The 21,955-nt window shown below is 57.7% G+C and overlaps 2 protein-coding genes and 1 long non-coding RNA gene across 4 annotated transcripts in view; 1 reads left to right on the top strand and 2 right to left on the bottom strand.

The window, feature by feature from the left end:
* Positions 1 to 395: 395 nt before the first annotated feature.
* Positions 396 to 10,938, bottom strand: MYO1G (myosin IG). Of its 2 annotated transcripts, XM_080611106.1 has the most exons (22): positions 10,783 to 10,938; positions 9,895 to 10,103; positions 9,723 to 9,816; positions 8,891 to 9,056; positions 8,736 to 8,789; positions 7,984 to 8,079; positions 7,780 to 7,896; positions 7,090 to 7,296; positions 6,861 to 7,006; positions 6,250 to 6,364; positions 5,595 to 5,765; positions 5,455 to 5,525; positions 4,569 to 4,643; positions 4,335 to 4,467; positions 3,516 to 3,682; positions 3,237 to 3,444; positions 2,479 to 2,702; positions 1,723 to 1,867; positions 1,526 to 1,630; positions 1,329 to 1,442; positions 747 to 901; positions 396 to 664 (listed from the first exon to the last, which is right to left on the bottom strand). In XM_080611106.1, the coding sequence occupies exons 1-22, from the start codon at positions 10,875 to 10,877 to the stop codon at positions 508 to 510; spliced, it is 3,024 nt and encodes a 1,007-aa protein (XP_080467232.1). In that variant the 5' UTR covers positions 10,878 to 10,938; the 3' UTR covers positions 396 to 507. The 2 variants fall into 2 exon arrangements, with proteins under 2 accessions (XP_080467232.1, XP_080467233.1); XM_080611107.1 differs by lacking the exon at positions 9,895 to 10,103 and having other exon boundaries at positions 10,783 to 10,897.
* A 156-nt stretch (positions 10,939 to 11,094) lies between these two features.
* LOC308217941 lies at positions 11,095 to 12,859 on the bottom strand. Its single transcript, XR_013956298.1, has 4 exons — positions 12,480 to 12,859; positions 12,008 to 12,105; positions 11,452 to 11,508; positions 11,095 to 11,255 (listed from the first exon to the last, which is right to left on the bottom strand). It is a non-coding gene; the product is annotated as an uncharacterized lncRNA (long non-coding RNA).
* A 261-nt stretch (positions 12,860 to 13,120) lies between these two features.
* Positions 13,121 to 21,955, top strand: part of CCM2 (CCM2 scaffold protein) — a 33,792-nt gene continuing 24,957 nt past the window's right edge. The window contains exon 1 of the mRNA XM_080610196.1: positions 13,121 to 13,390. Within this exon, the coding sequence (XP_080466322.1) occupies positions 13,361 to 13,390 (30 nt within the window). The 5' untranslated portion in view covers positions 13,121 to 13,360. The remainder of the gene's footprint in view (positions 13,391 to 21,955) is intronic.

Below are 21,955 nucleotides of genomic sequence, written 5' to 3'. Positions count from 1 at the left end.
TCACCAGGTCCTCTCCAGTGACCATATCCATCCATTAATGTCAGGATAACAATGGTGGAGTTTCCTGTAACACCCCATTAATAGAACAGGTTGATGAGTTCTGGCTTGTTAGCTGTCCCCCAAACACCCGGCCCTCCTCATCCCAGGGACTCCATCCCACCCTATCCAATCCCAGCCTATAAATCCCATCCCACAGATCCCAACCCATTTCATAGATCCTAGTTTACCCCATCCCAGAGATCTGATCCTATTTATCTCACTCCATTCCACAGATCCCACCCCACCCGTCCATCCCACCTCCACTCACGCCGTCCACTCCTTCCCCACTGCTCTGCGGAGTGGTCCTGGCAGCTCTCAGAGGGCTGCTCTTTATTCCCAGTGCACACAGAGGCTTTGGAATGGTCCCGGGGGAGATGCAGGGCTGGGGGTCACAGGGCCGCAGTGAGGCCACAGCAGAGGCCGGTGTGGCAGAATGTGGGCAGGGGGTGATGGACCAGCTGACCCCTCTCATTTTCCAGGCCAGTAAAGCACGAAGCCATCGCGGCTCTTGCTGAAATCCGGGGTGGCTGCATCCGGCCGTGTCTCCACCGTCAGCAGCCGCCGGCGCCCGCGGAAGCTCAGCTGGATGCAGTCGGAGACCCGGACCTGCAGCTCCCGCTTGGTCCTGCAACAACGTCCCGGCATCATCAGTGGGGGGCTCGCACGTGGGGCGCTGCCCCAGCCCCAGCCTGAGCCCCCCGACTCACGCCCGGCAGTGCTCCAGCAGGACCCCCACCAGCTCGCCCACCCGGTTGTCCCCCGCCGGCTGCATCTTGTGCAGGCACACGGCCAGGTCCTCCTGGCTCTGGGTATGGAACACCACCAGCTGCGCCTGGCAGCTCGTCACGCTCAGGCCTGTCACCTGCGGGAAGAGGGGGACATGTCCCTGTGTCACCACCACGGCCATGGGACAGCACAGTGGAGACAGCATGGCACAGCCAATGTGGTGTGGAGAACAGGCAGGGTGGCGGGGACAGCACTGTGCAGATAGCATGGCATGGCTGGCATGGCACAGAGAGTGTGGCATGGTCAGCATGGTAGGGACAGTGTGGTGGGGCCAGCATCCCAACTCCATCCATCCCAGTGCACTTGACCATGCCAACGCAATGGCCCTGGCGCATGGCTGTGGGGACCATTGAGGGGTCTCCAACCCTCTGGGTGGGAGCGGGACAATCAGGACACCAGGTCCCCCTGACCCTGTCTTGCCAGGACAGGGGTACACCCTGTGGTGTTCTTTTCCCCCTGCCATACCCTGGGGACACTGGGGGAGGGTGGCTGGGGACACTCACAGTGCTGAGGGGTATCGCCCGCATCATCAGGTACCGCTTCCGGGGATCCAGCTTGTAGACGTGCTGGTCTGTCACCAAGATGGCCCGATCCTGGCTCTTCCCAAAGCGGTTTATCTGCAGGGATGGGGAGAAGTGAGGGGACATACTGGGGGGTGACACAGATGTGCTGGCCCGGCAGGACCCCCCGTGTCCCTCACCTTGCGGACATGGCAGGAGAAGAGAACGGAGCCAAAATGCACCTTGTCCTTGAGGCTCTGGAGGCGGCGGGCGAAGAGCAGTGCCAGCGCCGGGTTCTCGCTGGGCTGCGGGAGCCATGGTGTGAGGAGGGGGTGACACTATGGGGGAGGAGGTACCCCACTCTGTGGGGCACCCCAAACCCTCTGGCAGCGCTTACCAAGGAGAGGTAATCCCGTGCCCAGCTGCGCTGGCAGCCCCAGGCCTCCCGCAGCCCCCCCAGTGCCGCCATGGCGGCCACCTTGGCCCGGATCTGCCCCATCTCCGACGGGGGGATGTTCTTGATGATCTGCCGCGCTCGCCACCTGCAATGGGGGGACACAGCACGGTCATGGCCCTGTTCCGTGTCAGCATCCCACATTTAAGTCCTGCGTCCCCATTCCCACTTTCCCATCACACATTCCCAACCCACATCCATCTTACATTACAGTTCCACATCCCCATCCTTGTCCAAGTCCCTGTCTCACGTCCTCATCCCACGACCCCATCTCGTGTCCAAGTCCCATGTCCTCATCCCACATAAACATCCCACCTCCTCATCCCTGTTTGAGTCCCTATCCTGCATCCCCATCCCATGGTCCCCATTCCCATCCCATGTCCTTATCCCATGTCCACATCTTATGTCCCTGTCCCACGTTCCACTTTCACGTCCCCATCCCATGTTCCTGTTCCATGCCCCCATCCCACATTCCTACCCCTGTCTGAGTGCCCATCCTGTATGCCTCCTCCCACAGTCCCCATCCCATGGCCCTATCCCATTACTCTATCCAACATCTCCATCCCACATTCCTCATCTTGTGTCCCAGTTCCACATTCCCAACCCACATTCCCATCCCATATCCCCAATCCCACATCCCCGTTCCCATCTCCACATCCCCATTCCAACACAGGAACGGAGCAGGATTTAAGATGGTACCTGCGGAAGAGGCGCTGGCTGGCATCCTGGAAGTGCGCCAGCACTGCCGGTGGCTCCGGCCAAACCACACTCTTCCCAAAATCAGGAAGGGTGCGGACGGCCTGGAAGCGCCGCAGCAGCTCGCGCAGGTACGCCCTCACCTTGTGCCGTTTGTAGCAGGCCATGATGGTGTAGGCTGCTCGCAGGTACCGACAGCGCCGGCGTGCCAGGGCTCCGCGCCAGGCCTGCCCAGTGCTGGCTGTCAGCGTGGGTGCTGCCACATGGGCCTCCAGGAGCGCAGCTCCAGGAGGCCCCCAAAATGCTGCTCCCCCAAAACTCCCTGGTGCAGCCCTTGCCCCGCTCTGAGGAAACACTCCATGCTCTGCCCTGTGCCAGCCAGCCCCACATCCTGCCCCATAGCTGACCCTATGGAAGGTCCCACACTATGCTGAGCCCAGTGCCGTGCCCTATTCTCTTTCCCATGCCATACTCTGTACTGTGCCCTGTACTATGCCCCATATCCCATGCCCCACTTCCTGCCTCATGCCATGTCCCCCAGCATGCCCCATTCCAGGTACCATATCCCACCCTGTGCCATGTCCCATGCCCCATGCCCTGCCGTATGCCATGTCCCCCAGCACACCCCATCCCCTGCCCATGTCCTGCTCCATGCCTTGGCCCACACCATGCCTCATTCCATGCTTTGCCCATGCTCTGCACCATCCCGTGCCCCACACCCTGCACAGCCCTGGGCAACCCCTCACCCCCACATCACCCACCTTCTGCAGCAGCAGGACAATGATGGGGATGAGCTGCGCCCGCTCCTGCTCGAGGCAGACAAGGGTACGGGGTGTGCGGATGAAGACCTTGGTGTGGCCGTAAGCCACGTCATCCTGGAAGCCGTGCTGCTCCAGGAGGGCTTGCGTGGCCTCCCGGTCACTGTCCATCAGGTGGTTGGGCCACGTGTACTCACAGGTCATTTTGTACCTGTGGGGCAGAGCAGGGTGAGGGGACATGGAGGGGGTACTTGGATTCCCAGGGGTTGGGCCGGGCCATACCGCAGAAGGAAGCGGTGGTAGGGCTGGCGATAGGCAAAGCCAGCACGGCGCACACGGACGTTCTCCAGCAGCCCCAGGTAGGAGACCTGGTGCCGGCAGCGCTCCACGTCAAAGAGCGTCGGAGACTTCTGGTCATTGGGCTTGATGCAGCGCACGTAGTAGGGCTCCTGCGGGGACACCGAGGGGATGGTGCTGTGGTGGCACCCACCAGTGGCACTGAGCCCATGGGTGACCTGGGCTGAAGGGCTCAGGGGCTGCCATACATAGGGTGGGAATGCCTTGGACATGGGGAGAGGAGAGCACAGTGGCCTGAGGACATGCCTGGATGGCACAGGGATACCTTGGCTGGCTTTGGGAACACAGCTGGCTGCCTCAAGGACATGCCTGGCTAGCTTGGGGACATGCCAAGCTGTCACAGGGACATACCAGGCTGCCTCCAAGGACATCTTGGCTGGCCTGGGAACATGCCAGGTTGGTACAGGGACATGCCTGGCTGCCTTAGGGATATCTTGGCTCGCTTGGGGACATGCCTGGCTGTCACAGGGACATCTTGGTTGGCTCTGGGGACATCTTGGCTGGCTTGGGGACAGTTTGGTTGACTACAGACATGCCTGTCTGCATCAAAGACATCTTGGCTGGCCTGGGGATGTGTCACACTTGTACAGGTACATGGCAGGCTGGCTCAAGGAATATCTTGGCTGTCTGGGCACATGACTGTGTGTCTTTGGGTCACACACAGCTGCCGCAGGACATACCCAGGTGGGTTAGGGACATGTCAAGTGGGTGCAGGGATGTGCCTGGCTGTCCCCAGGCCCCTACCTTGCAGGCAAGGTTCTCCACCAGGGCCACAATGGAGTTCTTGAAGAGTGTGCCAGTGGTCAGCGGGCGCTTGGTGACCTCAGTGATGCTCTGCTCGCCGTCGGGCCACATGGCACGCAGCACAGGGTCCGCACTGGGGAATGGCGTTGGTGTGGGACTGGCAGCACCAGGCACCCCACTCCTGCCTGACAGCTGTGCCATCAGCCCCACAGCTGTGTCTTCTGTGACCCCAACCTGTTGTAGAAGAGCCGCTTGAAGTCCTGGAAGAGCGTATCCTTGTTCTTGTCCAGGAACCCTTCCACCGAGTACCTGAGGGAGGGGGACACCATGCTGGGGCTGGTTGTGGGTCAACTCCCAGCTCCGAACAGAGGTGACATGTGGCCTAGGGGCACCCATGAAGACCAGGGGACTGTGGAGTTCAGTGCTCGTGGACACAGAGCCCACTGACCCTGTCCCTGCTGTCCCCATGGCACGGCATGTCCTACACAGCCCATCCTGCTGCATGGGGCCTTTGTGCCTCCCAGGCCCTACGGACCTCAGTGGTCCCCCTAAATGGCCTCCCATGGTCCTAGGTGGCTCCCATGCCATCCTGAGGTCCCACATGGCAACTCATGATGGCCACCTGCTCTCCTATGGCCCCAGCTAGCCCCCGGGCCAGTCCCCCATGATCCTCACAGCCTGACGGTCTCCCATGACCCCAGATCACCACTCACAGTCTCTCAAGACCCTCCTCCATGTTTCCCCATGGTTGTCCAAGATCCCATGATCAACTTTAGGTTCCTCAACACTCTTTATAGTCCCATGATCCCAAGTGGACCCCCATAGTTCCCGCCCTCCCTCCCAATTTCCCCCATAGTTCCCCCTGATCCCCACAACCTGAGGGTCCCTGTGACCCCAAACCACCTCCCACAGACCCTCATGTGCCCCCTCCATGCCCCCTCATGGTTGTCCAAGGCCCCATGGACAATCACAGACCCTCAAGATCCTTACAGCCCCATGATCCCAAAAGGCCTCCCCATGCTCTCCCAAAGCCCTCCATTGTGCCCCACAGCCCCATGGCCACCCAACGACACCCACAGCCCAATGTAACCCCCTCACATCCCCCCAGCTCCCCCCTCACGTGACATCTCCTGCGTAGTGCTTGATGCGGAAGTCCCGGTTGAACTCCATGGTCTTGTCTGTGGGGCAGAGCTGGGGGGCAGGGGGATGTCAGCTCCATACTCACGGACCCCCCCACTGCTCCTGACCCCCCAGAAGCACCTTGCGGCTGGTGTAGTGGGGATGGTGACCCAGGCGGGTGTCCATGGAGGCGAGGAAGAGGGAGTCAGTGACGGTCCCTGCAGCCAGGCAGGCCTCGTCCAGCAGCGCCAGAATGCCACGGTGGGGCTGCTCCACCAGCTCCACGATGGGCTCATTGCTGAAGTACTCAATCTAGTGGGGGGGAAAGGGGTGGGCACCCCAAATTGGCTCCCCCCAGCACACTGATTTGCCCCACGCACCCCAAATCTTGTCATGACAGCTGATGGCATCCATGTGTCCCCCATGTTCCTTGTGTTCCCACCATGCTCTGCTAGGTGATGACCACCAGGTCTCCCTCACGTCTCCCTCAAACCCCTCACCTTCTGCCGGGTCATGTCCCCAACATGTGTCCCCAGAGCTCCCCATGTTCTAACACGTGATGCTGACCATGTCCCCTTCATGTCCCTCTGCCTCTCCAACAGCCCCTCATGCTCTGCCAAGCACTGTGCCCCATGTCTCCCCCATGACACCTGTGTTCCCTCATGGCTCCCCAGTCCCCCTCCAACCCCTCATGCTCTGCCAGGCAATGCCCCCTGTCCCCCTCACATTCCCTCCATGCCCCCTGTCCCCCAGGCTCTGCCAGGTGATGCCACCACATCTCCCTCGTGCCCCTCACGCTCTGCCAGGTGATGCCCTCCCGCTGGTACTCGGCCTGCTCCTGCCGCAGGATCAGCTCAATGAAGAGCTGCTGCAGCTTCTCGTTGCAGTAGTTGATGCAGAACTGCTCAAAGCTGTGGGCAGAGAGTCAAGGTCAGGACAGCCACGCCAGCTGCTCCCTGCTCCCAATGTCCCTTGTGCACCCCCTGAGCTGCACGGCCCTCCTGGTCCTGTCCCCTGCACGTGTACCTCGGACATCCTCCCTCTCCATGTGTTTCTCTCAAGCCCTGTTCCCCCTGTTTCCCCTGGGCCCTGCCAACTTCATGAGTCACTCCCAAACCCTGTCCCTTCCCTGGGTCCCACCCCCAACCCCGTGCCCTGCTGTGTCCTGTCACCTTCTTGTGTCCCTACCAAGCCCCATCCCTTCCATGAATCTTGGGGTCCCTTTCCCGTGTCTCTTCTGTGCCCTATCACCTCCCGGTGTCCTCATGCATCTCCCCAACACCTGTCCCCTCCAGGTGTCCCTCCCAGGTGTCTCCCATCCCCTCCACACGCCTTTCCCATTCCCAGTCCCGCACCACATCCCTCCCAGATCCTGTCCCTCCCCATGTTCCCTCTGGGCCACGTCACCTGTTGGTGTCAAAGATCTCAAAGCCGTAGATGTCGAGCACGCCGATGACCGTGCTCTTACCGTGCACACGCGCATCGTACCCGCGGGCAGCGATGCCAGCGTTGATGCGCCCCACGATCCAGCAGAAGAGCCGCTCATAGATGGCCTGAGGACAAGGACAGGGTGATGGTGACCCAAAGGTGCTGGAACGGGCTGGGCTGGCACCCGCCACCCTGAGTCCACCCCTACCTTGGCGCAGGCGTCGCGGGCGTACGCAGCCTCCTTGGAGCTGTGGCCCTTCTCAATGAGCTCCCCAGCGCCAGCCGCCACGGTGCGGGTCAGGAGTGCCCGGCGCAGGCTGTCAGGGGCCGTGGCCGTCAGCTCGGCCAGCACTGAGACCCCTGATGTGTCCTCCACCAATGTCATTTCCTCCTCCTGTGTGAACCTGAGGTTGCCCTGGGGAGGGACACATCTTGTTGGGGGATGGACAGAGAGGGGAGACACCTGGCAGCACCCAGAAAGGGGTCAGGGTGTCCTGGCACCAGCAACTCCCGCACCATGGACTATGCTGTGCTGGTTTGTATCAGGCTGTGCTGGCATGTACTGGTTTGTTTGTACCAGGCTATACGAAGTTTGTATTGAGCTGTACTGGTTTGTACTGGTTTATACTGGTTTGTATAGGGCTATGCTGAACCTTACAGCTTTGTACTGGGCTGTGCTGGTTTGCATCAAACTATACCGGTTTGTGTTGGGCCAGGCTGCACTGCGTAGAGCAACGTTGGTTTCTGCAGGGGTCTACTTGTTTAAACCAGTCCATACTTGTTTGCACTGGTCTGTACTGGGTAGCATGGGGCCACACTTATCTGCACAGGGCTCTACTGGTTTGCCTGGGGCCAAGCTGATGCAGAGGGGCCCAGTATGTCTTGGTGGTGGCCTCACCAGGTGCAGGATAGCAGCCAGGATCCGGCGCACGGAGCCCATCTCCTCCGGGGAGAAGCCAATCACAGCCATCGCCTCCTCCACCGCCCGGTAGCCAGATGCGTCATCTGTGCAGGCCTGAGGCCACAGGGATGGCGTGAGGGGCCGGGACCCCCTCATCTGCCCTCCCTGGTCCCCTCCTGGGCCTCCCCCAGCCCCACTCACGTCACCCTGGGCACCCTCCTGAGTGTAGCGGTAGGTGCCAGGGTCCCGGCAGAGGTGCAGCGAGGTCAGGAGTGCTGCCGGGGCACCCAGCAGCAGCTGTGGGGAAGGAAGGTGTCAGCACCAGTCCCATTTGTGTGTCCCCATCTCATCCTTCCCAACCTGTCCCATCCACCGCCATTCCACCTCACTTATCCCATTCTGTCCCATCCACCCCATTTCATCTGTCTATCCATCCACCCATCTCATTCTATCTCATCTTATCTTTCCCAATCCCATCCCACCCATCCTGTTCCATCACAACCCATTTCATCCATCTATCCATCCATGCATCCCATTCTATCCCATCTTATCTTTCCCAACCCCATCCCACCCATCCTGTTCCATCCCAACCCATCCCATCGCCGTCTCATCAATCCCAACCCCATCGCATCCTTCCCATGCCATCTATCCTGTCCCCATTCCATCCCACGAATCCCATTCCAATGTTCTCATCAGATCCATCCTGCCCCCAACCTATAGATCCCACCCATCCCAACCTTCTCATCCCATCCATCCCATCTCATAAATCCCATCCATTTCATCCATCCCCTGCCAAAATTCTCATCCCATCTGTCCTGTCCCCATCCCACAGACCCCATCTCATCCATCCCTTCCCTATCCCATAGATCATATCCCACAGATCCTATCTGTCCCATTCCAACTTTCTCATCCCATCCGTCCCGTCAATCCCACCCACCCTATCCCTGGTTCACCTGGTAGAAGGCGTGGAAGTTCCTCTCTCCTGGTTGCTGCTGGAGGACTCGGGACTAGAAGAGGAAGCAGGGGGGTGAGTGCCATGCAGATCCCCTGTGGGAGCAGTGTTCCCATGGGAGCGGTGCCCAGCCGGCTGTGCCCAGAGGCTCCGCACCTTCTCCAGCAGGTAGTTGTGGACGTGGCCGCCAGTGGGGTCACCCTTGAAGTCGAAGTTGATGTCCATGTACTTGCCGAAGCGGCTGGAGTTGTCGTTGCGGTTGGTCTTGGCATTGCCGAAAGCCTCCAGGACGCAGTTGGACTTGAGCAGCACATTCTTCACCCTCGGTGGGGCAGCACAGCACAGCTGCAGCATTGCTGATGGCCCGTGGGCCCCACATACCACCCATATGGCCTTGGGGTGCCCCAAGCTCCCCACACCACCCCACAGGCACAAGGCATAGGGCACCCCTGGTCACCTCATGCTGCCCCATGGCAATGCCTTGGTAGCCCCACACCATCCCTCTGGCCATGGGGCACCCCTAGGGCCCTCCAGGGCCACCCCACATGCACGGCGCACCCCTGATCACCCCAGCCCATCACTACATCCATGGGGAACCTCAGTCCCCCCACACCATCCTTGTGTGGATGGGGTCCCCCAAGCTCTCCACAGCTTCCCTGTGTGTTTTGGGCACCCTTGTCTTACCCCATCCCTATGGACATGGGATGTCATGGACCTCAGTCACCCCACATCCCTATGGATATGGGACACCCCAGGTTCCCCCAGAATCACCCTGCAAGCATAGGCCACCCCTGGTCCCCTCACACCTTCCCTATGGGTAGGCAGCACCCCAGAACCTATGAGCACAGAACACCCCAATCCCTCCACACCATCTCTATGGACATGGGACACCCTGGACCTCTCCACTCCACGGGCCTCCTTCCAGCCCTGGGCTGGTGGGTCCCAGCACCCACCCCACCTCCTGCCTGTGCCGTGGGGCTGGACCCACCTCTCCACCTCAGCGCGCTGGGTGGGGTTGGTGATGGCGGCTATATACTGCATGATGTACTTGCTGGCCTCTGTCTTGCCTGCCCCGCTCTCACCTGGCAGGGAGGGAAGCAGCTGGGTGAAGGCACCCACCATCTAAGGGTGCCCCCCACCCAAGGGTGCCCCAGCCCTACCCGAGATGACAATGCAGGTGTCCTTGGCACGGCGCTTCATGGCCTTGTAAGCAGCGTCGGCCAGGGCAAAGAGATGGGGCGGGCGCTCGTAGAGCTCTCGGCCATGGTAGCGCTCCACCATTGGTGGCCCATAAAGTGCCAGTGCCTTGTACGGGTTCACCGCCACCACCACCTCCCCGATGTAAGTGTAGATGCGACCCTGGGAGAACCTGTGCAGAGGAGTGGCCATGGGGCAGGCTGCGGGAGGCATCCTGCGGGGTGTTGTGCTGTGGGGCGGCCCATTGAAAGATGTAGTGCTGCTGGGATGGCACCAAGTGCCATGGGGAATTGGTGCTGTGGCATCCTGTGGAGTCCTGTGTCATGGGGTTGCACCCTGCAGGGCGCTGTGGGGTAGCACCATGCCAGGTGCTGTGCCATGGAACAGGGTGGCACCCTGCAGGATGCTGAGCCATGGGGTGGGCTGACATCCTGTGTGGTGCTGTGCAGCAAGGCAGCATCCTGTGGGGTACCATGATGTGGTGTGGGGTGCCATGCCGTGGGGCATGATGCACACCCTGCCGACCACCCTGCCATGAGGCAGGACATTTCTCCTTGGCGCCCAGGGGATGAGTGCCATGCTGTGAAGTAGAGCCCGCCACTCTACCCACAACTATGGGACTGGGCGGTGCCGTGGGGCAGCGGCTCTTCCTGTGGGCAGGAAGTGCATGGGGGCCCCTATGGATGTGCACCCACCACCTCCCGCCAACCCCATAACCCCACACCAGCCCCCCAACCAGCTCTAGGGCAGGGGGGACCATGCCTCAGTTTCCCCCTGGCATAGCACAGCCCCACCCAGATGCTTCCTGTGGAGCCGGAGCTTGGGGTCCCCCTCCCCGGTGTCCCCCGTACCGCAGGCGCAGGTTCTCCAGGAAGTGCTCCATGGTCACCTCATCCAGGAGGACAAAATCGGCTTTCCCGAATTCGGGACCCTCCAGCTCTGCCATGCCGCGGCACTCACTTCCCTTCTCCCCCTCTCCCCAAAGCCGCGCCGGCTTCCTGCACAGCCAACTGCCGCGCAGGCGCGGTGAGGACTCGGCGTCACCCAGGGTGACATCCTTGCAGACACCCAAATTTGGGGTGGTGGTGACTCCCCACCACGCCCATCCCTCGGGACACGGTTCTGGGGGATACCGGGGGGATGGTCACTGGTCACGTCACCACAGGCGGGAAAACCTGGTTATTTATTAAGATGCTGCTGGTCGACATCGCCATGTTCTCATCCCAGCGTTCCCAGTTAAACCCCCAGGATAACTGAGGAGCTCTGGGAATGATGTGCCCAAGGTGAAGGTCAGAAGAAAGGGGACCTCCATGCTGCCATCCAACTGAAAGGAAAGGGGAAAAATCATTAGGATAATGGTGCTAGCGAGCTCTGCTGGTGGCTCCAAGCCCCTGGAATCCAAATTTCATGGCTCCACTCATGCTTACCATGGTGAACCTGTGCTTGCCACCATTCCCAGTTCCAACTTTTAACCAAAAAACCATTCCCAGCAAATCCCAGCAACCAAAAGTCCTCCTTACCGAGGCTGTCTACCAGTTATCATGGTGGCTTTCCCAAAAATATCTCAGATTTTCCACCTGGAATGCAAGAAATAGTAAAGATTTGGACTCGTGATAAGGAAAAGTTGAAAGGCTCATCTTTAATCCACTGCATCCGCATGGCTCCTTGGACCTGAGAGGGACTGGGCAGAGCTTTTGCCCAAATGTTTAATTAATGGGATTAAATCCCTGAGAGTCCTGTGTGGAACTTCACAGCTTCTTGGTGCCATCTGAACCTGCCCCGGGCACAAATCCCAGGGGCATGGCCCCACGGTGCAGCTCTCGGATGGGATTTCAACCTCTTGTTTGATGGCTAAAGGGGTTTAGCAGTGATAATTGCACATAATCCAACTAATTACAGTAATGGGATGAGCCCAGGAGATGCTCCCCACTCAGCACAGGGAGCGGTTGCCCATAAATCCCTGTGGGATAAAGGGCTCTCCATCTCCTCGTGCCAACGCCCTCCCATGGAATACCATCCTGAGAGACTCATCTGGCACCTTATGAAGCGATCAGGCTCCAGCAGACCCCAACTTACAGTTCAGTTAATTACAACGCATGGCCGTTGAACCCATCTCCTCACTCCCGGTGTCTTCCCCTGTCCACCCTGTGCATCATCCCAGCGGGAGCCTGGAACTGGAGAAGGTAAACCAGCATCAGGGGCTGCACCCTGCCCGGAGGCTGGGGGCTCCCCTCGGGCACGGCGTGTCCGGGATATCTATAACCCCCCCCCGGAGAGGGCGGGGAGAGGCCTCAAACCGTCCCGGGGTTGCTCTGGCAAGCGCTGTAGGAACGGCGGGGGCCACTCCAGGCCCCCCCACGCTGGAAGGCTTGCGGAGGGGGAACCGGGCCCCACCAGGCCCCTGGGTCACGCAGCCCCCCTTACCCCGGCCCGGTGATCCCTGCTCACCCCGGGGACACTCAGCCCCCCCGGCCCGGTGATCCCCGCTCCCATCGGTCAGGCTCCACGGAGAACTACCCTTCCCAGCATGCACCGTGTCCCACAGCACCTCACGGCAGCGGCGACTGAGCTCCGTAAGGGAGAAGCTTCCAGGCGGGCGCTGGCTCGGGGCGCCTCCGCTTCACCCCCGGTCCATGGGGGCGGTGCCGGTGGCGGATGGCAGCGGATGCCGGCGGATGGAACGAGGGCCGCGCCACCATCACTGCCCGCCACTGCCGCCATGGCCGAGCACTGAGCCTCCCCGCCGTATGACGTCACCGGGCGATTTCGGGGGACAGCGCCACCTGGCAGGGAGGGAGCGCCGGAGGGGTCAGCGCATGCGCAGAAGAGCCGCAACCGCTGTTTTGCCTAGGGCCCAGGCCCGCCTCCCGCCTGCAGCCGCCGCAACGCAAAGAGGCCGGGAACGGCGCCGCCCGCCCCGGCCGACGGCTTGGGCGTCCGAAACGTCTCCGTAGGGCTGACTGGTCTGGGGGCGGAGCTAGACCTCGGAACGGGCGTGGCCATACGGATGGGCGGGGCCTACGTGCCCATAGATACAGTGGTTCCAGTGGAGGGCGGAGCTAGCGCCGGTAGGCGGGGCTTAGCCTCCTGCACAGCGCATGCGTGGTGCATCTCTGCTCCCCCCCCCCCCCCCCCCCCCCTTCGCGGGCCCGGGGAGGACTGACGTCAGTCCTCCCCGCGGAGGGCGGGGCGCGGTGCACGCCGGGAAGCCGCCGCCCAAGATGGCGGCAGGATTGAAAAGTTGTTGGTGTCGCTGAGGCGACTCTAGGCGGGCCGCGGCTGGGAGTGGGAGCCGGGCCTGTGGCGGGCTCTGTGGTCGCTGCCAGGCAGTGAGCCCGGTCACCTGGACCCCGCCGCGCACCGAGGCCGAGCGAGCACGGCCGCTGCGGGGATGCCCCCTGGGGGGCCGGGGCCGCCGCCGCCGGAGACATGGAGGAGGAGGGCAAGAAAGGCAAAAAGGTGAGAGCGGGCCGCTGTGGGGCCGCCCCTGGGGGGCCTTAGGGTTGTGAGGCCGCTCTGGAAGCGGAGGCAGAGGGGCACCCCTGAGCACCCTGGGACCTCTCACACACACACCCTCCCCCCCCCCCCCCCCCAGGTGCTTGGGTCCTCTGTAGTCCACGAGTTGTGGCCAGCTGTGTCGGAAAGCCCACCTAGGCGCCGCTGGAGCCCCTCTTGGCCTTTTCCCATCCCTGTGGTGGCTTCAGGTGTGGCCCTGTCCGAGCTGACCATCTCCCAGTAGGTGTGACTCCCCTGAGGGCTGGGGCCCCGCTTTCCTCACCAGAATACCTCTCTGTGAATTTAGGGCTTAGGACGTGTGTTGCTGTGGCCTCCCTGCATTGGTCAGGGGCTGATTCAGGTGCTTTTCAGGCTGCAGACGAGCTTGGAAGCTAAAGACAAGCCTTAAACACTGTTCTGTAACAGCACTGGATTGTTTTGTCTACTGACTGTGGTGCTAAACCGGCTGGGCTGCATACACAGGCATCGTATTTGTATATGTAAATTGAGTCAACTACAGTCAAAGCTACTGTGGTGCAGGGCGCCTCAGAGCTCAGCAAGCTCCAGCTGCATTGGCTGTTCCCCGGGCTGCTCCAGTTTCTCTTGTTTAAGCCTATTTTTATGTAGTGTGGGGGAGGTAAAGGAGCTGAAGATTGAGGCTGGGATGCTTGCCGAGAGCAGTGCTCCCTGGGGTGGGGGTGGCTCCTGTTTGAAAGCAACCTGCCCCATGGTTTGATGACATAAAAGGAGGGGGAAAGAGCTATATTTAGTTGTTTTGGGGGTACCTGCAGTAACGACGATCTCAGAAGGTGGCAGCAGAGTCTCCTGCTGGAACTCTGGTTCGAAGTGATCAGGATACTCACAGAATGGGAAATATTAAATGTGGGTTTGTTGCCTCGTTTGGGTTTTTATTCTGGAGTTACCAAACAAGTTTTTCACAGCCGCATCTGGGAAGTTAAACCACACCTGTGTGTGGGGTGGAAAGATCAGCAGTGCAGGTGGAAGAGAAATTATTTGTCTGGATGTGTCACAGTCCTGCTTTTAAGAAATCATAAAATTGTCGACGCACAAAATGGTTTGGGTTGGAAAGGACCTCAAAGATATCCAGTTCCAATGCCCTACCACAGAGAGAGATGCCTTCCACTAGACGAGGTTGCTCCAAGCCCTGTCCAACCTGGCCTTGAACACTGCCAGGGATGGGGCAGCCACAGCTTCTGTGGGCAACCTGTGCCAGGGCCTCAGCACCCTCACAGGGAAGAACTTCTTCCTCAGATCTCATCTCAGTCTCCCCTCTTGTCAGTTTAAAGCCATTCCCTCTTGTCCTGTACCTATCTACCCTCGTCAAAAGCCACCCTCCCAGCTTCTTGTTGGCCCCTTTAGGCACTGGAAGCTGCTCTGAGGTCTCCCTGAAGCCTTTTCTTCTCCAGGCTGAACAAGCCCAGCTCTCTTCAGCCTGTTTCCATAGCAGAGGTGTGCCAGCCTCAGAGCTGGATGCAGGACTTCAGGAAGAATGCTCAGTTCTGGGGCTGCAGGTAATTGTAGAGTAGCTGTAGATATAAGCAAACACATGATACTTCTGGTGGCCAGTGTCTGCAGGGCTAGGAGCAGTGCTCACCTAAGAATATGCAGGCAAGCTGTGATAACGTTGTACAAGTGGAATCAACTCTTGTCTCTCCTGAGTAATGTTTTCTGCTGCTTGGGAAAAAAATTGTGTGTGAAGTTGCCTTAGAAAATCATATTTTCCAGGAATATTGCTTGCTTTTGTGCCTGGAGATAGAGTGCTGTTGTGCCAGCTGGAGTAATCTGGGATCTTTGTGCTGCTGTCTGGTATCTCTTAGCATGAGAAGACGTAGCCAGATCCTGTGGTCTCAGATCCTCTGGACAGCTGAGGTGGCGGGGACCTGTGGAGATGGCTTAACCCAGCCTCCTGCTGGGAGCAGACTCTGTCCTCTTGGGGTTTGATTATCTCTGAGGATGAAGACTCCATGAACTCTCTGGGCAATCTGTTCACCTCACATTAATAAGGTCAGGGGTTGACCTGATGCCCTTCTCCTGGGCCTGGTCCAGCATGTTCTCGTCTCTCACAGCCCCAAATCCGGGCACTCCAGTCCCCCAGTGCTGTTTCCTTGCTGTGTGATAGGTGATCTGTATGGATGAGGAGCTCACTGTTGCCCACAGGAGTGGGGCTGCAGCTGGGGAGCTCGGTGTCACACAGTGGTGGCATCTCTGTGGGCTTATGGAGCTTCCTTGGTGAAAGATTTTCATCATAGAGATGATTGATTAATCCTTGGAGCAGGTGCTATGGAGATGGGCATATTCATCTGCTGTGCCACAGCAGTTCCCAGCTGCAGGGAGGAACTCTTCTTCCCACTTTTTTTTTTTTTACAAGCTCTGGCTCATTCTAGATGGCAGGTACCCATCCCTCTGCCAGCAGCAGGCTGAAACAGGGGATTTGAGTTCCTTCAGTGATGCTCTGAAGGGGCAGGAAGGCAGGTTTGGTCAGGACTAGGGAGAAAATCCCAGCCCTGCTTTGGGGTGAACTCCAACTTTAGACAAAGCTTGTGCTTGTTAAACTGGAGTCCTGGAAATCCTGCCAGGAGCTTGCTCTTGGTGGCTCCCACCAATGACCTTATCCCAGTCAGAACACGGCAGAGGCGGAACAGAGCACATCTCAGTTTGCTTTTAGTTGTGGTTGAGAGATGTGTCTTAAACAGGTTTGGGATAAAACACCTGTTCCTCACTAATACTGGGAGGAAGGATGGATTGATTCAGAGTGTGTTGGCTCTAGTTGGGCTGTGTGGCTTCCACAGTGCTTGCCAGTGAAGTCAGCTGGGCTGTGGGAACCTGCTTGGAGCTGGAGAGCAGTTGGTCTCCTGCCTTGAGTGAGGATGGGTGTTCCTGGCATGGCCCTTCCTGGAAAGAGAAGGGGTGGAGGGAGGGTGGAGGCACATTTTGATTTAAGCTGCCAGAGGGGAGATTTAGATGGGATCTGAGGAAGAAGTTCTTACCTGTGAGGATGGTGAGGCCCTGGCACAGATTGCCCAGAGAAGCTGTGGCTGACCCTTTCTTGGCAGCGTTCAAGGCCAGGTTGGATGGGGCTTGGAGCAACCTGGTCTGGTGGAAGGTGTCCCTGCCCATGGCAGGGGATTGGAACTGGATGAACTTTAATGTCCCATTCAACCCAAACCGTTCTGTGATTCTGTGATTTCTTGGCTACCCTGGTTATCTGCCTTTAGAGAGGATTTTCCTGCTGGCCTCCATTGTGGAGGCTCTTACAACATTTCCAATCCATACGACAGCTGCTAGGCTGCAGCAGGTGATCCACTGCAGAATGCTTCCCTGTCTTTCCTGAAGTAATTCTCTGGGCAGTGTCAGATGTTAGCCTAGAATTCCTTAGTTTTCCCACACAGGTGTGCCCCAGATCTCTGCTGTCGGCTCAGTTTGCCTCTTCCAGCAGTTGCCGGCTCTTCCTTGTAAAGCTGATCTTGATCTGCAGCACCAACAATTCCTTGTGGTTTTTAAATGCTGGTTAATGTAGAGGATGTTGGCCAGTCCAGCAATTCCTTCTTGTGCAGATCATTGGGAAACGTCTGCCAAAACTGTGCTTGTTACTCCGCAGTGTGCTTCACCCTGTGCCAGAGGACTTGGGCTGCAGGGTCATGTTCTGCACTGGGGTGTGCGGACGGGTATGGAAAGCTGAGAAGCTTCTGGGGAGGGGGAAGTAAATAGTTGAAACTGTGAAACTGAGCAGTTTCTTGAAGCTGGATGGTGCAGGGTAAGTGCGCAGCATTAATATAAAAGATATTGAGGGGTTCAGCTTGAAGTCGCAGCTTTGTGGGATTCTCTGCTTGCAGGAGAAGTCGCTTGAGCTTCCTTTGTTATCCCAAATATCCAGTTTGCTCATGCCAGAATAACTGCTGGGTGTTGACAAACCCCTTGCCTGTGTTCCTGTCTGAGACTCCATTGCCACAGGGATGGTTCTTGTATGACTTCACTTATTTAGGCCACTTAAACCATAGAATCATATTATAGAATCACAGCATAGTTTGGGATGGAAGGAACCCTAAAGCTCCACAGGAATGGTTCTTGTATGACTTCACTTATTTAGGCCACTTAAACCATAGAATCATATTATAGAATCACAGCATAGTTTGGGATGGAAGGAACCCTAAAGCTCCTTCAGTTCCAACCCCTCTGCCCAGGGCAGGGACACCTTCGACTAAGACCAAGTTGGTCCCAATGCCATCCAAAGTGCCCTTGAACACTGCCAGGGATGGGGCAGCCACAGCTTCTCTGGGCAACCCGTGCCAGGGCCTCACCACCCTCACAGGGAAGAACTTCTTCCTCAGATCTCATCTAAATCTCCCCTCTGTCAGCTAGAAGCCATTCCCCTTGTCCTGTCACTACATGCCCTTGTAAAAAGGGGCTCCAAAGCTGGACACAGGACTCTGGGGGGCTCTCACAAGAGCATGTGGGGAGGAATCCTCTCCCTCAGCCTGCTGGTCACGCTGCTGGTGATGCAGCCCAGAACATGGGCTGCAAGTGCACACTGCTGGGTCATGGTGAGCTTCTCGTCAACCAACACCCCCAAGTCCTCCTCAGGGCTGCTCTCAGTCCAGTCTCCCCCAGCCTGTAGTTGTGCTGATGTAACTAACACACTGTGTGTATTGTTTAGGTTGGTTTTTAGGCTAGTGAAAGCACATGTATGCACTTGCAGCCTGCACTGAGTTGGTTGTGAGCTCAGGGCTCTACTTCCAGGTGAACCAAGCCATGTAACACTCATTCCAGTATGCTGCCTGTCACCTCCTGCTCTCTTCTGTCTCACACCTCGATGCAGCAGCCCTGACCTGCTCCCCAGCCATTTTGGGATGAGTAAATTTATCAGTTGGGCTGTGATTCCCTGTGATAAAGCTCCAGCTACTGCCTCCTGGCATGGTGGCTGCTTGGTCACTTCATACCTTGCTCTGATGCCATGATGCAGAAGGTGTAATGAGAGACTTTTAGCCCCTTTCTCTGAGCTCTGTGCCTGTGCAGAAGTCCCAGCTGTAACCTGAAAACCTGCTTCCAGGATAACTGCAGAGTTTGGAGTCCTAGGAGGCGTGTGCAATGAGTGCTATCACCACCTGCTCTGCTCCTGACGGTTCGCTTGTCCCCAGCCTCGTGTGACTTGCGGTGAAAATGCAGCAGAAGCTGTCCAGGCATCTGCTTGTGAGTGAGCAGGGTTGGTGCCCTGTCCCAGTGTTTGGGAATCTGTGGAGGGAGGGGAAATGGCTTCAGTCCTTGAAGGGCTTGGCAAGGGTAAGCCTGGCTGCCCTCATCCATTGCCCTGGTGCAGTTGGGCATGCAGGCATTGCCATAAGAGTGTCGGGGGCAAGTTGGCATGCTGCAAACTGCTGCCTCTTGCAGCATGGGGCTGGTGTGGTGGGTGCCTCCTGTTTGTAAAACAGGAGCCCAGCTTCTGAGCTCCCCTCTCTGACAGACCTAGCTTTATGTGTTTGCTGCTTCAAGTAAGGTGGTTTAAAATACAACTGGGATCCAGCTGTGAGATTCTCTTACCAGGCCTCTAAGCACACGGGGCTCCTGTACTGGGAACAGATGGTTAGGAATTGCTGATTGAGGTGCTGCCCTTCCTGCTCTCTGCTTTCCCAAGTCCCCAGCCACTTTGGCTGTTGCAAAGCTGGCTGAGCTCAGCCAGCACACCTCTTATGAGGCTGTCCGTGGCTCTCCTGCTTGGAGAGTGTTCTCTGGTCCTCCTCTATAGCTGGAACATCACTTGCTGTGCACCTGAGCTGATGTTTTCAGACAACAGACTCTTCTGAAATGGCTGATACATCTGCCACACTGTGTTGTGTGAGCCCCATGTGTGGGTGAGAACAACTACAGATCTGGATATAGCGCTCTGAAATCCCTTGGGATTCTGCTGCTTATCCCATTAAACTTTAACAGTTCCGCTTACAAGCCCCAGCGCTCTTCCAGGCAAAGCTTGGGAAAACTCCCAAGTGCAACTCAGCATTTCCCTAATCTCACTTAAACATGTCTGTCTGTGCTGAGCAGCTTGATAAAGAGTAAATCTGGTGTCCCTGCTCCCTCTGAAGGGATGGCCTCTGGGTTGGGAAATGGATTTTTAGCTTCAAGATCTGTCTCATCATCCAAGGCTTTGTGAAGAAGCCAGCCACCCGCTAGACTGAGTTTTAGCAGCTGCTCTCCTTTGAAGTGCCAGTTCTTGGCTTGCTATAGGGCTTGGCGGGACAATCCTGTCCTTGCTGGCTTCGGCCCAGTTACAGTGTGCAGGGAGGTACTCTTCTTCTATTCTTCATGCTTCCTCCTGCCTCTGGAGGAAGCCAAAACCGCCTTATGGAGTAGGAGGAGCAGAGGCTGAATGGCCGTGGGATCACGTTGGGGGTAGGCTTGAAGTCCGGGGGGGGGGAAATGTCGGATAAAAGCTGGGGGAAAGGGGAAGGGCAGGAGAGACGCCCCTCTGGTGTGCTGGCCTCAAACAGGACAGGTCTTGTGCCCCATGCTGGGTGGTGGCATCTTGCTGCTGCTGAACCTTGGCTGCTTGGTGGGAAGGTTTGGATGGTTCTGGTGTACCTTGTGGTGACACACAGCTTATGGCAAGGAACAATTTTAAAAGCTATTAAAAAAAATAAGCTTAATTATTGTTCTGAAATTATGGGTACAAAGAAGGTGGAGACTTCCTTTTTTACAAGGAGTCACATGGTGAAGAAGAGTGATGGAATATGTTACTCCTGGGGAGATTTTGGTTGGACACAAGAGAAAAATCTTTCACCATAAGAACAATCAGCTACTGGAATAATCTCACCAGGGAAGTGGTGACTCCCCAGTGCTGGACACACAATTTGGCTGGACAGGGTGCTGGGCCATCTCGTGTAGGTCATGGTTTGCCTAGAAAGTTGGACCAGATGATCCTTGAGTCCCTTCCAACCTGGATTGTAAGATTCTGTGAACTGTGGCATGGGACATTCCCAGCAACACCTCTCCTGGTCTGAGGTATACACTTCCTGGCTGGAGGACTGAGAGTGGCCTTTGGTGGGCACAGAGCTGTGGGTGTGGGTTGGTTTGGAGTGCACTTTGCATGGTGCTTACTCCGAGGGTCCAAGTGCTGCAGGAGGGCTTCATGGCAGTGCTGTACTTAGGATGCTGCTTGTATCTGGATAACTTTGGAACTCTGGTGGTAGATAGGATCATCCCTTGTGCACAATAGTTGTGTGGCTGTGGTGGTATACTGTGGTTCCAGGCCTTGGGGGTGGAGCAGGGAAGAAATGGGCATAAAATCATAGAATCCCAGAGTAGTTTGTGTTGGAAGGGACCTTAAAGCTCATCCAGTTCCAACCCCCTGCCACAGGCAGGGACATCTTCCACTAGACCAGGTTGCTTCAAGCCCCATCCAACCTGGCCTTGAACACTGCCAGGGATGGGGCAGCCACAGCTTCTCTGGGCACCCTGTGCCAGGGCCTCACCACCCTCACAGGGAAGAACTTCTTCCTCAGATCTCATCTCAATCTCCCCTCTGTCAGTTTAAAGCCATTCCCCCTTGTCCTGTCCTTATCTGCATTTGTCCAAAGCCCCTCTTCAGCTTTCTTGTTGGCCCCTTTAGGCACTGGAAGCTGCTCTAAGGTCTCCCTGGAGCCTTCTCTTTTCCAGGCTGAACAAGCCCAGCTCTCTTCAGCCTGCCTCTGTAGCAGAGGTGCTCCAGTCTTCAGAGCATCTTTGTTGCTTCCTCTGGACTTGCTCTGACAGCTCCATGTCCTGTTGGGGCCTCAGAGCTGGACGCAGGACTGCAGGGGCGGGTATGTGTTTGTCTGAGTGGATTGTGGGGGAGAATACCTTCCCTCAGGTCCCCAAAATAGGGATCCTGGAAACTTAAGAGGCCCCTTGAGACCCGGCGCTTGACCCTGACTGCAGGATGCCTAGTGTTTTTGTGGCCAAGGGCTGTGACCTGCAGTGAGGAGGATGCTGGGAGTGGTAGCCCTGCTCTCCTCCACCCTGGCTCCTGCTCTATCCTTGGCACTGGCTCTGGAGCTCATCTTCTGCCCACCCAGCTTCCTGCACTCCCTGGGCTGTGCTGTGGTAAGAGCAGGACAGCCCTTTCCTCTGGCAGGCAGCCACTAGATAAGAGGGTCTGCTGGCAGGGCTGTGGTCTGCCTTGAGATGGGGGGGGCTGTCAGCAGGCATCAGTGTGGTGCCTGGGAACAGGGATATATTCCCAGTTTGCTTCTCTCCTCAGATTGTGGGTGTACCAAACCAGTGCCATGTCTGTAGCTGACTTCTGAGGTTCACAGGCTGCTCCCCACACCAGGCTCCCACTCTGTCCAATGGCAGGTTCTCTGTGCCATGGTGCTTGCAGCCGTATAGCTCCTTCATCTGTGGACTGATCCCACTCTGGATAGCATTGCTTTCCTGCGTCTCAAACTGGAACAGGCAAAGAGCTGGTCACCTCTGTCAGCATTATAAATACATCCACCATGCTGACTTCCAGGGGGCTGCTGTTTGTCATGCTGAGGGAGG

The sequence above is a fragment of the Psittacula echo genome (genome assembly GCF_963264785.1).
Source record: "Psittacula echo genome assembly, chromosome: 2".
Classification (NCBI taxonomy): Eukaryota; Metazoa; Chordata; class Aves; order Psittaciformes; family Psittacidae; genus Psittacula; species Psittacula echo.
This window is presented reverse-complemented; position numbering and strand designations above follow the sequence as displayed.